Source organism: Suricata suricatta, chromosome 6, assembly GCF_006229205.1.
Source record: "Suricata suricatta isolate VVHF042 chromosome 6, meerkat_22Aug2017_6uvM2_HiC, whole genome shotgun sequence".
Lineage (NCBI taxonomy): Eukaryota > Metazoa > Chordata > Mammalia > Carnivora > Herpestidae > Suricata > Suricata suricatta.
The window spans coordinates 35816920-35832626 of record NC_043705.1 but is presented as its reverse complement, the minus strand read 5'-3'; the positions used below and the strand labels follow the sequence as shown (position 1 = coordinate 35832626).

Genomic DNA, 15707 nt, shown 5'->3' with positions numbered 1-15707 from the left:
TTGCTGGCCACAAGAGTTATATTCATGGTCCTATTTCAAGGTGGCCTAAGACAACCACCTGCAAACCCTGGGTCTCCATAGGAAACACCGTAACTTCTGAAGGAACAACCACCAAAAGGAGACCAGGTATCAGGAGAAAACATGAACAACAGAGGGTACAAATTGCCAAAGAAGGGGACCACGGGACCAAACTGAAAATGGAGCAAAAGAGGCAATCCATTCAATCTATCGTTAGGATGGATCAATGATCACACAACTTAGCACAGTATCAATTACCAGAGGAGCAGAAAGGAATGTGAAAACTGCAGCAGGAAGTAATTTCTAAATAGTTAAGAATGTCCTTAACATTTTACTTAAAAAGGAAAAAAAAAAAAACAAACAGAGAAGAAAGTGTCATAAAAGCCATGAATTCCAGTATCAGATCTAAATTCCATGACACTACGATGTTTTTGTAATTATTCTGAAGATCCAAATGAAAACAAGGAAAATAAGAGACTTACTGCAGATGTTTCATCCAGAAGTTGCCTAAAGTGCTCCCTCTTCTTTTTGGTAAGTGCTTCAATGTGTTCATTAAAAAGCTTCTCTTTCTCCTCTCTTTCCAACAAGGATCCAGATTCCCAACGATGATCTTTCCGGAGAGTCCTCCGAGTATCAGACCATGACACATCTGAAGAACGTACCTAAAAACGTACCAAAAAATTCTCTTACCGAAGACTTATCTTTTCACATTTCAACAATAAAAGGCTTATTTATTTAATTTAGGAATGATACACTTAATAAGGGAAGCTTCTGGTGACTCCACCTTCAACGGTCACTAAAAATTTGCCTCTTTAAACATGAAATCCCACCTCTCAGAGCTCACCTAGGCTATTAAGTATGGATTCAGAGGTGGAGAAAAACGAAGAAAAAAACGTTAATTGTACTTGGGCACTCTATTTAACATCTTACCAACCTTCAGTAGGAGAAATGGGTAGAAGTAGGAAATATCTTGCTATAGAACTAAAGATATTAGTTCAGGAAAATTAAAACCCTCAACAAATCTTGAGCTCAAATTTGTACTAATCAGCTCCATACCGGAAGTGGCACTTCCAAGCATAAGCAAGAATTAACATGGCTGCTAAGAGAAGACGTGACTGATCAGGCCAACTCAACCACCAGCAGAAAGGGGCACTTCATTGCTGCTGATGGCAAGACAAGTAACTGCTAGTTACACCACGGCCAATGTTAAGAAATATGGGAGGCAGAAAAGACAGAAAGGTAAGAAAGAGGAAAAATATAAAAACACTTACTTAATATTCATCAAGCATCTAAAAACGTGTCAGCTAAACACAGAGCTTGGTAGTGGAAAAACAAATTAAGACCCTCTCCCTCCCTTCAAAGGACTCAACTTTTTTAAGAAAGGAGGCAAGTACGCAAGTAATGGCAATAGCACCTAAGAAGTGCTGTAACGTGTACGCTGACCACGGGGCAGCAAAGGGAACAGTAAACAAATCTGCCTCAGATGGGTCAAGGTCAGCCTCACACAAAAGCTACTTGGGTGTGCTCCTGAAAAAGGAGTTTTCACGTGCACTAGGAAGTACTCTAGGTGGAGGGACTGGCATGAGTAATGACAGAATTCATTAAACGTAAGCATGGTTCATTAGAGGTTAAGAGCAGAAAGGCTAGAGCTGAGGGGGCAAGAGAGAAAACCAACGAGGGTAACGTAACCTGAAGGCGGGGGAGTTAAGGTATGAAGTCATACATTATACTGAGAGGACAGAATTTTAAATGTTTGCAACCACTACGAGCAGAGAGAAGCTTCTCTCTCTGAAAGCACCCCGGAGAGTGACAAAATCAGATCTGGTTTTGTGACTGAGATGAAGAGAATGAATCTGGGGAAAAGTAAAGGCAGAGACATCAGTGAATGACTGAACTTCCCAGAGAACAGAAAGTGGAAACAGAAAACACACCAGCAGAAGCACAGGAGGAAATCGAAGAACTGACAGCTGTAATCAACACCAACAAGAGTCCTTATGAAAGAGAGAAAAGAAACAGCAGGGGAGACAGAGACACAGAGAGGGGACAAAACGTAGAACAGCAGAGTGGCCTGGGGGCATTTGCTTCACAGAGAAGACCCTACACACCTCAACAACCCTTGGGGGACGCAGAAGAGTGTGTTGTCAAAAAAAATTCCAGGCTATCTCCTGGGGTCAGTACACCTCCAGTCTAGACCTCATACCACCGACATGTGCAAAAACTCATCATCACTGCGATCACCCTAAGTCACCAAGAAAAAGGTTTAATTCTGTTCAGCACATTCTGTTTATTACTATGGCGTGTTAAGTGTGTGATGATTTAAGGTAACTTCCATCAAGAATAAAAAGTTATCTTTGAGACTGAAAGATCATACATGTTTATATGTACAAAATAACTTGTGAAAATGTTAAATAACTATGGTTTTCTTATGCTAATGGTGCTAATACCAAGCACTCCATTTTGAAACACTTTATTAAACAACTTACCAAATTCTATCTCTCAAAATCAATTTAAAGAATATTAAAATTTTCACCAATGAGGCAATATAATAGATCTCTAATATCCAGTACTTAAGGGGGAGGGGGCAAGAAGAATACCTACCATGTCAGACAAAAGAGCCTTGAAATTCTGGATAGCTTCTTCTCGTTTATGTTGCTCTCTCTCTCGATCTATTTCTTTTGTTTGTTCTGAACGAGCCTTTTGAACCTCTCTTTCTCGTTCTCGAAGGCTTGCCTCAATGCGGGCTTGCCTTTCAAGCTCCTTTTCTTTTTCTGAGTCCAAATTCTGTAAAGTAAAATTACATTATCAAAATATGTTTCCGTATAGTAAGTGGTGTGCCAAATACGTAATTACAAACCTGGGTTTTACCAAGAATGTACCTAAACACTGTACCTCGTTTCCAAATCAACTACATGTACTAGAGATCCCTATATTAATTTTACCTACAGGAAATATTCCAAACCTCAAACAGCAGCAAATACCTTTACAATGCAACTAAGAATTTTATTATTCCCTATTTACAGTAGAAAGAAATGGAATAGTTACCTTGGCTATTTTTTCAATGTACTGTTTGAAAAGGTCTTCTCTCATTGAAGAACTATCCACTGCCTTGTAACGTGGATCACTTTCTACTTTGTCTTTTACCTTGCTCCATCGGGATTGACTGTCCAAGTGATGATTAGATAACAATTCAAAGAAATCCGATTTAATCTGTATTTCAAAACATATCAGGAGGGGGGATCTGCCATGAGATACTCTTCATATGCAAATGTTTACAACCAGAAAAAACTGTTCACTTACCTTAAAGATGAGAATAGTAACTTTTTAAATGCACTTATTCAGAGCGGAATAAGTTTTACTCAAGAATATCAGAATCGCTCTTTAATGATAAATATAAAAACCAACACACATATAAAGTCTCATTTAAAATCTACCAAATTCAAGATTATTCATTTTCTCCAATGAAATTATTCAAATATAGAAAAAATTGTTTTAGGTTGTTAACTTTTTCATTTCAGCACTGCTACGTTTTATTAGAAATAAGAATTTATATTTATTTTTAGATAAGACTCAGGCTTATGAACTGATAGTAAACTACATTTTAACATCAAGATAATAAGAACTACTTTATTTTAAAAAGTAGATTAACATAATTTTTGTTTGTTACAACGGGAATTTAGAAATAGAGAAGCACAAATAGCAAGTCTAATTCATTAGAAACTTGAAACTGTACTGTCAAATGTCTAAAAACAAATAAAAAGCAGAGTAAACTTTTATTTTAATTTTAAAAAATCAATACTATATCCTTACATATAAAATATAGAATTTCTATGTTCATAATTAATCATTACTTTAAAAACTATATTCAGATTTTTGGTACTTTTTAGCCATTAAACATGTATGCTTTACAACTCCAAAGTGTTAATGAATTAACTAACATTCTGAGCCAATCAAGTACTGACTCAGTAAAATTACACCAACGGTATTAAAAGATATTAATCCTTTACTAGCAACATATATACCACTTAGAACCCCTCTCCCAAACTGTAATTCTTATTTTTTTTTAAATAGGGAAGAAAGAAATAAAGTATTTATTGTTATTCTAGTTTAAGGACCTGTTTTTAAAATTCAGTATCACTTAAATTATCCTGTGCTCCTACAAGGAGGTAGCCAGTCAATTCAGCAGAGGCCTCAGACCAGTCAAGAACCTCGCTTCCCTGCAGGGATTAAATATGCTAGCCCAGGGAATGAGAAATTAGAAATGGAATCACATTCTTTTGCCTATTCCAACCCTCTCATTTCCCCTAATAGAGAATTAAAAGAGAGGGTAACGTATTTCTGGGAAACACTTGTAAGACTGTAAGAAAAGAACTTCCTCCTTATTAGAGAATTTTTTAAAACCTGAGAGGTCATCAGCTGTGGATTTTACTACTGAACTTGGCTCTTCACTTTGTAGGAGTAAGAAATACTCATAAATCCAGTATTTCCAGACAGTGAAGAAGCAACTATTTGATATACTGATACAACAAGTTTTCTGTTCATCTTGTCTACTTTGTATCTGACATGATGAACACCAAATTCCTAGATGCCTGTGATAAAAGCAAAATTTACAAAATTTATGGTAAATAAAACATGTGAGCTGTATCAGACAGGATTCTTTCCAAGTCATAGGAGTTTATATTGACTTAGGACAACTTTGAAATATTAGACACAAAGCCTATAAAGGACTATCATGCAGTTTTTAAAACGTGTGATGTATAAACAGTGAGTTTTAAATAAAACTCAATTTTAACTCTTTCTCACTGTGGGTATTACCGTGACAGGCTGTCTGTGGCTTACCGAGGCTGCTATCTGTATGACAGGAACCATTTAACAGCTGCATGGGTGTCAAACATGTCAGTTACCACCAGCAGCAATTCAAGACCCCACCACATTCCCTATTTGTTTTCTCTCCCCGAATCAAAGTACCTTACCATCTAGGCTGTTCAGTTTAACAGGGAAAAAGTCTCCTTAGCCTAATCTACTGTAACAAAAATATTTAATCAGAAGAAAATTTAAGTGAAGGAAGAGAGAAAAATGCACTTCATGAGAGGATTAACTCTATTATGTGCAACTTCAAATGTGTTGTTCCAAAAGGTATCTTATTTGAACCACAATTTTATAAAAATTTTGTTTTATAACATAACAAAATTTTTAAAATCTTGAAGGTAGCTATTTTGGCAAACAAAACAGTCTAGCAAAATTAAGCAGAGTTTTAGGGGCATTTTTTATGAAATCAAAAATTACCAGTAAAAGCTACCTACAAATGATTTTACTCTTTACCTTGAAAATATCTACTGAAAAAAAATAAAAACCAAAAACAGTGGGGGTTGCTTCACCAACAGTCAATGTCCTTTATAGGTTTCTGATTCAACAAGTAATTACCTTTAAACTTTTACTATCTGGCTATTAATTGCATTACCTCAATACTACTAACACCAATTAGAGAATCACAAGAATAAAGAAAGCAAACTCCAATATAATAGCACTACGCTACTAGCACTAGTCATATTTTTCAATTACATACAGTTAACATGTGGTTTTAAAAAACAGTATAGACAATATACTTCATAGGCATAATCATTCAAAGTCATGAAGAAAGTAACAAAACTTCATTAACCAGCTACTTCTCAGACTGTGAATATAAAATATACTGTATTTAAACCTTAAAGATTTGTTTCCAGGGCCTAGTTAGTAATTTTGCATTCTTTACATTGGCTGAGACAGTTTCACTTCAGTAATTTCCCGCCTCTTTTTCAAAAATTTAGTAAAGGTACCAAGCCAAAACTATAACTTAGAGAATTATTTTACAATCAAAGGAAAATAAAGCTGAATATACTAGGTTTATTCAGATGCAATATCTATTTAATTCACTTTAATTAACACATTCTGGGCACAACTCTCATCACTTCATAAGGAAAAAGACTAAAAAAATGTAAAGTACCGGAGCTGCGGGAGGCTAAAGTCACCACACAGAGAAACCAATTCTTTCCTCACTAGGGAATCCCATAATACTTTGCGTATCAGTGATTGACAGCTGTCAGACTGAAATGATTGACAGGCCGCACAGCACAAAACTGTAAAGTCTATCCACTTGTTATAAAACAGAATACACAAAATAGTTACAAAAAGTGTTTAGAAAAAGAACATTAGTCATAAATGCAAAGAGAAAAACATTCAATTTGTATAAAAGCAATCACACAGAATCAACTATTTATTTTACTTGGTATTCTTTAATCAAACAGAGTATTACTAAAAGCCAAAAGTAGCAAACAATATATTAACACCATTCAATTTCGGCATACATAATGTTTACAAAGAACTCAATTCTGCACATTTCCTAAGAAGCATAATCATTTGGAAAAAAAGGTTAATAGTGAAATAATTCTGTAAGAATCTACACTGAAGCCCAATAAATTAGATAATCAAGAAATTTCAGATATTTGTGATAAAAGATTTTTCATCCAATAATGTTGCTATTTACATTGTTAAGAGGCTTGAGCCCATCAAGAATGGAATTACTTCCCTAACAACATTCCTTAATAGAATTTGTGATGTTTTAACTTTCTGGAATAAGAGCCCATTTGAAATGTCAAAAATGATTAGGCTTCAGAGGTCCTTGTACTCACTCACAAAGCACACAGGGATACTGAGGCTGCATGTTCTGAGGGCTCACGCACCACCGGCGCCACCCCCCGCTCGTCTGCCCCCCCAGGGCTGGGCTCCTCTCCACGCCTGACACTGCTATCAAGTGACATTTGGAATTCATTAATCTTTAATAGCTGACCTTTATTTCTGATAAGCAATAATTTATATGTAAGATATGTTTACTAAAAGATTAGAAAGTCACTAAAATGCTATCTTTTAGAAGGCAAAAAAGATAAAAAAGCTTTTAAAGTTTTAAAGGTTACCACTTATTAAGTATCCTGAATCTTAGCAGGCACCAGTGAGTAGACAGATCTAAGAGTCAGTTCTGGGTGTACTGGGCAAACTCAGTATTAATAAAATTTAAAGCAAATCTATGTACTTTAGTAAAGTTTCTAAAATAAGCATTATGGAAGTACAGTGACAGAATACACACATATAAACAATTCTAAAAGTGCACTTACAAAAAGCTAACCAGTAACTATGTGTCCTGTGATCTACGCCCATGAATGAGACTAAAAACACCACCCCAGCTTAGTTCCTTCCCATCCACACTCCTGTCAATCCCCTCATCTTACCTTCTCACCTCTGGTCTTCGAATCTTCTTTCTCTTTCTTCCTTGCAGCTGCCACAAATTCATTAAACAAGGCTTCTCGATCTTTCATCTTTTCAATTGCTTTGAATCTTGAATCTTTAGCATGCTTGGCTGCAAATTCACTAAAAGTAGCTCTGTAACAAAATGGCAAGTGTGCTAACTTTGGTAGAGCTATTTCTGCCTGTAGAAAGGTACAGAAGATGACACCATTTTCCAGCAAGAATATGTGCCACAGACTCACTGAGTCCCAATATCTGCTTAAAGAGGAAACAATGAGCTACAGAAAGGAGTAAAAAAGGGCTCACGGGTGAAAATGTGGTTAGCCATTTGTACGCTCTCAGCATGACACGGGGATAACACAACAGAGAGCAAGAAACCTATGAGCTTCAAGAGACTTAAGAAAGCGCATCTATTTCCACACCAAGAGGCTGAGTGTTGCTTCTAGCCATGGTGGAATACATACCGAATTAGATGTCCTCCTACAAACAATTGTGAGAGAGGACAAAATACATGAGGCAAATCATTTCAAAACAGTGGGCAACAGGTAGAGTAGTAAAACTGAGGAAAGGCCCAGTGCCCCAGGCCGCAGGACCATTTCCCAGGTGCAGAGAACTGAGACCAAGCAGAGCACAGTGGTCCCAACAGCCACAAGTAGTAAAGATCAGAGTCTGGTGTTAAAATGGCAGAGGAGGAAGAAAGAGAGCACCCCGTAAATATACCACAAGGCAATTCCCCATGAACAGACAGCCAAGGCTGAAAGGTACGAGAGCAGGGAAAGACCACCCCCGGCCACAGCACGACCTGGCTGAGCAAGAAAGAAATGTCAGAAACTGAGCGGTGCAGGAAAAGAACAGCATTAGGACACTAACGTCCACAAAAGCTGCACTGTTGAGCAATTTCCACCTTCTGAGGTTCACACTCACAAAACCTTAAATTAAAGCTAAAGTAAGGGGATCAGCGTGTAACTGAACTGCCTGCAAAAACAAAAATCCACTCTTCAGAGCGAGGGAACATCTGTCCATCTCTATAATCCACCATTTCCTATATTCAATCAGAAAACACTAAACCTACAGAGAATGTATAACCCACATGAAAAAACTTTTCCTTCCATAGAAACGGACTCCCAAAGGCCCAGGTGCTGTTCTGGCAGAGACAAATCCTTTAAAAATATTATAATTATATTGAAAGAGTTTAAGAAAAACAGATTCAAAGAACTAAAAACATGGCCTTAATGAACGATTAAAGGGCAGTTTCAGTAAAGACATGGAAAATAGGAAAAAAGAACCTAAAACTAACTGAAAGGAAAAATTCATTGGATGGGCTTAACAAAAGAGGAAACCTAAATACAGAGCCAGTGACTCCAAACGAGATCAGTAACAGTTATTATCTAAGCAAAAGAATACACGCACACAAAATTGGGGGAGATGGGGAACTGTCTTGAGGACATGTCAGATAATGAGAATTCTAAAAGACAAAAGAGTGAATCAGAACAGAAAAAATGCTGATCAAAAATTTGATGAAAACATCAATGCAGAGATCCAAAAAGCAAAGCAAACTGCCCAGAAGGCTACAGAAAAACGATGAGGCCTAAGGGGGAGAATGAGGCTCAGCGTAAAAAATATTTTCTCCACAAAAGGCACTTATAAAGCTTTCATACATTTGGATGTATTTCAATATTTGAAGTTTTCACCTTACATAATAGTTTGCTCTTATAATAAATACTCCATTTGGCAAGTTTTTAGACTAGGGAAAAATAAATCTTACTTTCTCCCTTTTAAACCTATTTAACTACTTTGACACAAATATAGAACATATATTCTTATGTGTTAAAACAAAGATTATATTACAACTTTCATTATAAAGAAAAAAACTTGTTAACTTCAAAATTTCAAATTTAAACATCAAATGAAGATTTGGAGTACCATTCACAGCTAACATTTGCTATTTTGAAGCTTTGCTAACCAAACCCAGATTTTAATAATCTTTTACATATAACTGTTGTTACTCACAACATGTAATTTCATTAATTCATCGTTTTTAACAACAGGATATATTGCAAACCTGGTTTGAATAATGGATATGTAACCTTAATAAAATTTTAAAGTAAAATAAAAACGTGTATCCCAGAAATGGGATCACATACATGTAAGTTCACTAAATCTGTTTTGTTTTCATGATAAATCAAGTACCATGCATTGTAATTTTGGGAATTGCTACTACAATTAAAGAATAAAACTGTTTTTAAAACATAAAATCGGGGCTCCTGGGTAGCTCAGTAAGTTAGGCATCCAACTTCAGTCAGGTCTGACCTCATGGTTCATGGATTCGAGCCCTACATCAGGCTCTGTGCTGACAGCTCGGAGCCTGGAGCCTGCTTTGGATTCTTTGTCACCTTCTCTCTCTGCCTCTCCCTCACTTGTGCTCTTTCTCTTCTCTCTCTCTCTCAAAAATAAACATTAAAGGGGCGCCTGCGTCACTCAGTCGGTTAAGCATCTGATTCCGGCTCAGATCATGATATCGCAGTTCAAGAATTGCAGCCCCTCGTGGAGCTCTGTGCTGACAGCTCGGAGCCCGGAGCCTGATTCGGATTCTGGGTCTCCCACTCTGCCCCTCCCTGCTTGCACTCTGTCTCTTTCTCAAAAATAAACAATAAAAATTTAATTTTCTTTTAATAAAATAAAAATTAACATTAAAAAATTAAAAATAAAAATATAATGTAAAATCAATTCCTAAAAGTGAGAATTTAATTATTTTACCCATATTTATATCATTTGTAATCAAATATTATTTAATTATATAAAATTATTTTTCCCCAGAAAAGACTAAAATGAAGTTTTAGTATTAGATTCTAATACAGAGACTTTTATATGACTCATCTCTTCACTCCAAAAAGCGCTGCTTGGTAAAAGACTACCATGGTACCCGTTTTTTTTTCACCCTGAGTTGAGGGTGGATAGAAGTGGTAGGAAACTGGGAAGTGACCAGGAACTGACCCTCGGAGGTATGACTTTCATTCCACCCAAAAAGAAAAAACACACAGAAACAGGCACTAAATTCTCCCATTTGTCCCCTGTGAATAAACTCCACTGCTTTTTATCTACAAACTCTAGTTGTGATACATAGTCTCTTCACATTTCAAAGGGAATTTAAGGCAATGGACATATTTTATCAATTTGAAGTTTTTCCTCCTCATTTCCTACTTACTAAATTTGGTCCTAATCCCTAAGGTTGCATTATCAGTATGTGTATCAACACAGTAATACAGCACAATGTCCCAAGTGCTGAGACTTCTAGTTATGTGTCTCAGGGCTTTATTTTCTGAAGTAACCTGCAAGGTACAGCTTGCTCCAACAAGTCTATCAGCCCAAAAGAGCACCCGTAGGGCAGTGGGTTAGAATAAGACTTAATTTGTCAAATTCACAAAAGAGAAATCTCTTCAGCGACTCAGTTATTGTCAGATCAATCCATATGGTTTTAATAAATAAATGTATTTTGCTGAATCATTTGAAAATAAGCTGTAGACATCATGAGACTTCATCTATAACTATTTCAGCATGCATCTCCTCAGAGTAAGTCTTTTCCTCTATAACCACAATATCCAAGAAAATTGTAAATTCTCTAATACCATATAATACAAATCTATCCATGCTCAAATTTACGCAACTGCCTCCCTAAATGTCTTTTCTAACTCAGTCACAAGTACTGACCCATGAACTCACTCTTTTGATTAACCAAAAAGAGAGCCCCAAATACTCTATTAACTTTATTATCTGAGAGGCGTATTCATGCCCTAGGTTTCTCTTCATGTTAAATATACTTTCTCAAACAGTATTCTCTTCTCTACTTCCAATGACAAAAGTAGCTGTTTCAACAAGATAAACTTTTACAGGAAGTGCCATTTAAACCAGACACTCCATGATTCTACCCTACAGTTTCAGAAACGGTCCACGTTATAAGGTGTTCACAGCAACCGAGTAACACCGCTGCCAAAACTAAATCATAAATAACAAACCAATTCTCTCTTGCTTAGACTATTCTGTATTAACACTGGAATCTAGCTGAAATCCCACATTCACTTGGGCAAGGTCAGAGACAAGCACATAAATCATATTGGCTGTTTTAGAAGGCTGAATGAGATAATGTGTGTACACATACATGTGCTTTAAGTGCATGTACGTATATATGTTTGTGCACACAACTTTAAGTGAACATAAGATATCCACTAAATGATGCTAAATACTATTGTTATGATGCTGGTCATGTAAGTTTTAAATGTCTTCTCTTCTTCAGTCCATTACACATACTCAATAGGCATTAACAATCAACTGAAAACGTCAGACAAAAATATAATCTACACATTTTTGCCTCTCACAGAGCACAAGAGGTTCCTCTAAAGGAAATATATTAAGAATAAAGAGTAGAAACACAGCAACCAATAATCAAATAAGCTTCTCATGTCCAATTATCCCAAAGATAAACATATTCTCTTAGCTGATCTTAGGGGAAAGCACATACATATTTTGAAACGTTACAGTAATGAACCATATACCTTGGATTAAATTTTGCTTCTTCCATCATTTTTTTGAAATCTTCCTTGGCTTGCATTATTTTGTTTTTCTTTTCCCTGCGTTCTTCCTCTGCCCTTGTCTTTACATATTGATCAAATACCTATCACAAAAATAAACCAATTGGGCAAGTTAGTCTTCCAGAGAAACAATTTAATTACCAAGCTATGGAATCTATTAGGAAACTATAAGGGCCGAGTACAGTTACTAAGTCAGTGTCTTTGTCCAAATTATAACAGAAAAAAAATGCATTAATTAAAGATATCTCAATTGTACGCAGACTACCTGTAGAGTCTCACTCTGAACCTTCAGTTGACAGTGCTACACAAGCACACAAAGCTGTACTGAGGCTTCCAGAACAAAGGTAAAAGTCTCCTAATTTTCATTTTCCCGGATTACAAATTGAATACATGTTTATTAAAAAAATTTCAGGGAATATCAAATGTATAAATTACAGTCCTTCCAAACCTCTTCTAGAAAAAAAAGATTAAGAGTATGGAACAGATAGTTTAAAATTACTTCTATGCCTCTTTTTAAAGACATAATTATTTCCACCAAAATATAATACTTTACATCTATCCTGTAATATTTTCTCCCACCTCATAATGTATAGACAAGATAATAAACTGAACATGCACACCTACTTCCTTTCTTCAAATGCCAATAAAATAACACAAGAGAATTTCCTTTTTTGAGTCACAAACCTACAAGAACAGGCAAATGGAAAAAAGAAAGAGCAACTCTCGAAGATGAAAAGCACAAAGATACATAACGTAGTAAAGGTTGGGCAAACATGAGAGAGCTGACCCAAATTCAGCAGTCAAGAAAAGAAAGAAACCAATTCTCTTTTTATTAAAGGATCCGCACACAGTTCCAGAAGCGATAGCGCCACGTATGCATAGAAGTGAGGGCCGAGCACAGCTACAATAAAGCTGTTTACGAAGGAGTCAGTCAGAAGATCTCCCTTGCCAATCCCAGGTACCTGGGGGCACTGCCACTCCCGAGCCTCAGCAAAAGGGAAGGGATCATTCTCTAGAACGAGGGCTGGCAATTCACAATCTGCTGGCCACATGTGGCCGACCGCCTGTTTTTGTGCATCCCAAGATGAGTTTTAACATTTTTAAAAGGTTAGGGAAAAAAAACAATAGAGAATTTCCTAACATTTTATGACCCAGGACAGTTCACTGAAATCCAAATTTTAGTGTCCTTAAGTAAAACTTTAATGGAAGAGTCAGGATCATTCCTTCACATCTATCTACCTGCGGGTGCTCCTTCACTAGAGAAGTGGAATTACACTACTATGACAGAGACCAATTGGCCTCTAAAGCTAAAGTATTTATTATCTGACCCTTTATTTAAAAATTTTGCTGATCCTTGCTCTAAAAGGTAAAGTAGTATCTCTCAAGGAACACAAATTAGAAAGGAGGCATACCAGCCAGAGAAAACAGCAAATTAAGCAAACAGTTACATACCAAATATTAAAACACATTTCTCTCAGAATGAAAGCAGTAAGGACTGCCTTCTCTTGTCAGGAGACTAAAGGTTCTTTTCCAGAATCTGACCAGCTTAAAAATTACCTGCACCAGGAGATCCTCAACTAGTCAGTCATTTATCACCCTAAAGCAAGTTTTTTCTACCTCAGCCCTCAGAACACATCGGCCAGATAATGTTGAGCAGCATCCAACACAGCACAACCTCAATTGTGACAACTGAAACTGTCCCTGGGCCAAAACTGCCCGAGTGAGAACCACCGCTTTACAGTAAAGCCAAGTCATGGGCACCCACTCCAATGCTCGAAGTGTCCAAAGAGTATTTGAGTGCTTTATTCCTAATCATGGGTAGTCACGGTGTACAAAGACATCTAAGGAAAACCCTCCAATATGAAAAAAAGAACTCAAGTAAAAAAAACCTTAGCTGACACAGAGACTATGCAGGAAAATTAAAATTAAAACCTCAACAATCGCATTGAACTCAGAAAAGATACTGTAATCATAAAACAAGAAAAACTCAACAAAAAGAAATCCTACAAATGAAAGGACAGAAAAAATGAAAACTCAAATTAAAGGTTTTGACAATAAAGTTGAGAAAGTCACCCAAAAAGAAAAGGGCAGAAGTACAGAGCATGAGAAAAGAAACTTTAAGGATGAGCTCACAAGGGCAACTTCTCTGTCCCAGAATGGAAAAATAAACAGGTGAAAACAAATCAAAAAAGCAATGCAAGAACATCTCCCAGAACTGAAAGACAGTTTACAAGCACCCAGCACAATGAGCCCCTTCCACCGAGGTACCTAATCACTGTGAGACTTCAGACCACTATACACTAAGAGATCTACACACCCACAAAGGAAAAATAGGTCCATAAACAAAGGAACAACACTAGAAAAAGAGCAACGTCTTCAAAATCCTGAAAGAAAAACATTTCTAATTTCAAAAACCATAACCAGCCAGGCAATTTCAAATTAAAGATGCAATGAATGTTTGCAAACATGCAAGACCTCCAAAGTTTATTTCCCATGCATGTTCTCTCAAGAAGCTATTACAGGGATGGAACGGGTCAAAAGGGAGTAAACCAAGAAAGAAGACGACCTACGATGAAGGAAACAGGAGAACCCTCCTCCCCCAAAACAAGGGAGAGGAGGGAAATCCCAGGGTGATGGTAAAGACTGGTCATCCTCAAAAGTAACCGCTGAGTGTCAGGGATAGAGGGTAGCCAGTCCAGAAAGAAACAAGTCACAAGGCTCTGGAAGAAATGTCTTCAGAAAGATAAAACTGGGACAGCACTCTATTATTTTTCCTAGCATATTTTATACAACTATTTGTCTCTTTAAATGTGTACGTGGACATCTTTGAAGACTTCGCTCGAAGTCAGGCCATGTCTACCTACTAATCTTCAATAGCTGTACAGAGACACCTGACACTATCTCACCATCTCCTGCCAGGCATGTAGACCATTTTCAGCACTGTCCAAATACAGCACTGCGATAAATCCTGACAGCGTGTGCATGCTGACCAAGTGGGAAAGGGTTCTTCCCGACCCCCCTCCCTCTTCCGTATATGCTTTCTTATTTGTAAAAGTAGTCAATTACAAATAAAACCTAAATGAACTTGCATTAACTTTCTCTGCAGAGGCTGGGATAACTTCACACCCCCTCCTCCGGGACACCCCACACCAGGGTTAGGCCCCACTGGCCGAGACTACCTTCTCAATGAAAATGGGGGCTTCTCCTATGCTTCCCCGTTTCTCCTAATTGTTTGTTTCATGCTTTCCAATACACGTGGGCTTTTTTAGGTTCCCTATTTTAAGTGGTTATTTCATTAAAACATCGACTTGTGAACAAAATGTTACAATAAATACCGTAGGAGTTAGTAAGTTTTTAAAAAACAATTCCTGACTTCTATAGACATAATCAAAAACATCCATGTTAAAGGGCTCCACTGTCTAAGCCAAGGCAGCTTCTACGGTGCCCGTTATATTCCATTTCTTCTCTTAAACCACTTTATTGCGGTATAACTGATATGCAAAAAGTTCTTCATATTTAACATATACACCTCGGTGAGTTCAGAGATAAATATACATCTGGAAAACCATCAGTCTATGACATTAACATACCCACCTCCAAAAGGTTCTTCCGGCCCTTTTAATGTATTCTTATTTTCAAGAGATATTAAAAAACCCTTAACATAAGATGGCAGCAGAATTCCCAGGACACGACCCAGCACTGCTAGCCGGGGGCACTATGCTGTGCAGACCTCCAGGACTTAGCCATCCTGCACAATGGTTCCCACCTCTTCATCTACATAATTACACAGTATGCTCACTTTGTGAAATTTACGTTGTTTGGATTTTA

The 15707-nt window shown here is 37.0% G+C and overlaps 1 protein-coding gene across 3 annotated transcripts in view; it reads right to left on the bottom strand.

Moving 5' to 3' along the window:
* The window catches only part of TCERG1 (transcription elongation regulator 1), a 60101-nt gene that overhangs the window by 4122 nt on the left and 40272 nt on the right, over positions 1 to 15707 (bottom strand). For all 3 annotated transcript variants that reach the window (XM_029942195.1, XM_029942196.1, XM_029942197.1), the window contains 5 exons: positions 11844 to 11962; positions 7278 to 7428; positions 3061 to 3225; positions 2617 to 2799; positions 501 to 680 (listed from right to left, as the gene is read on the bottom strand). In XM_029942195.1, the coding sequence (XP_029798055.1) occupies positions 501 to 680; positions 2617 to 2799; positions 3061 to 3225; positions 7278 to 7428; positions 11844 to 11962 (798 nt within the window). The remainder of the gene's footprint in view (positions 1 to 500; positions 681 to 2616; positions 2800 to 3060; positions 3226 to 7277; positions 7429 to 11843; positions 11963 to 15707) is intronic.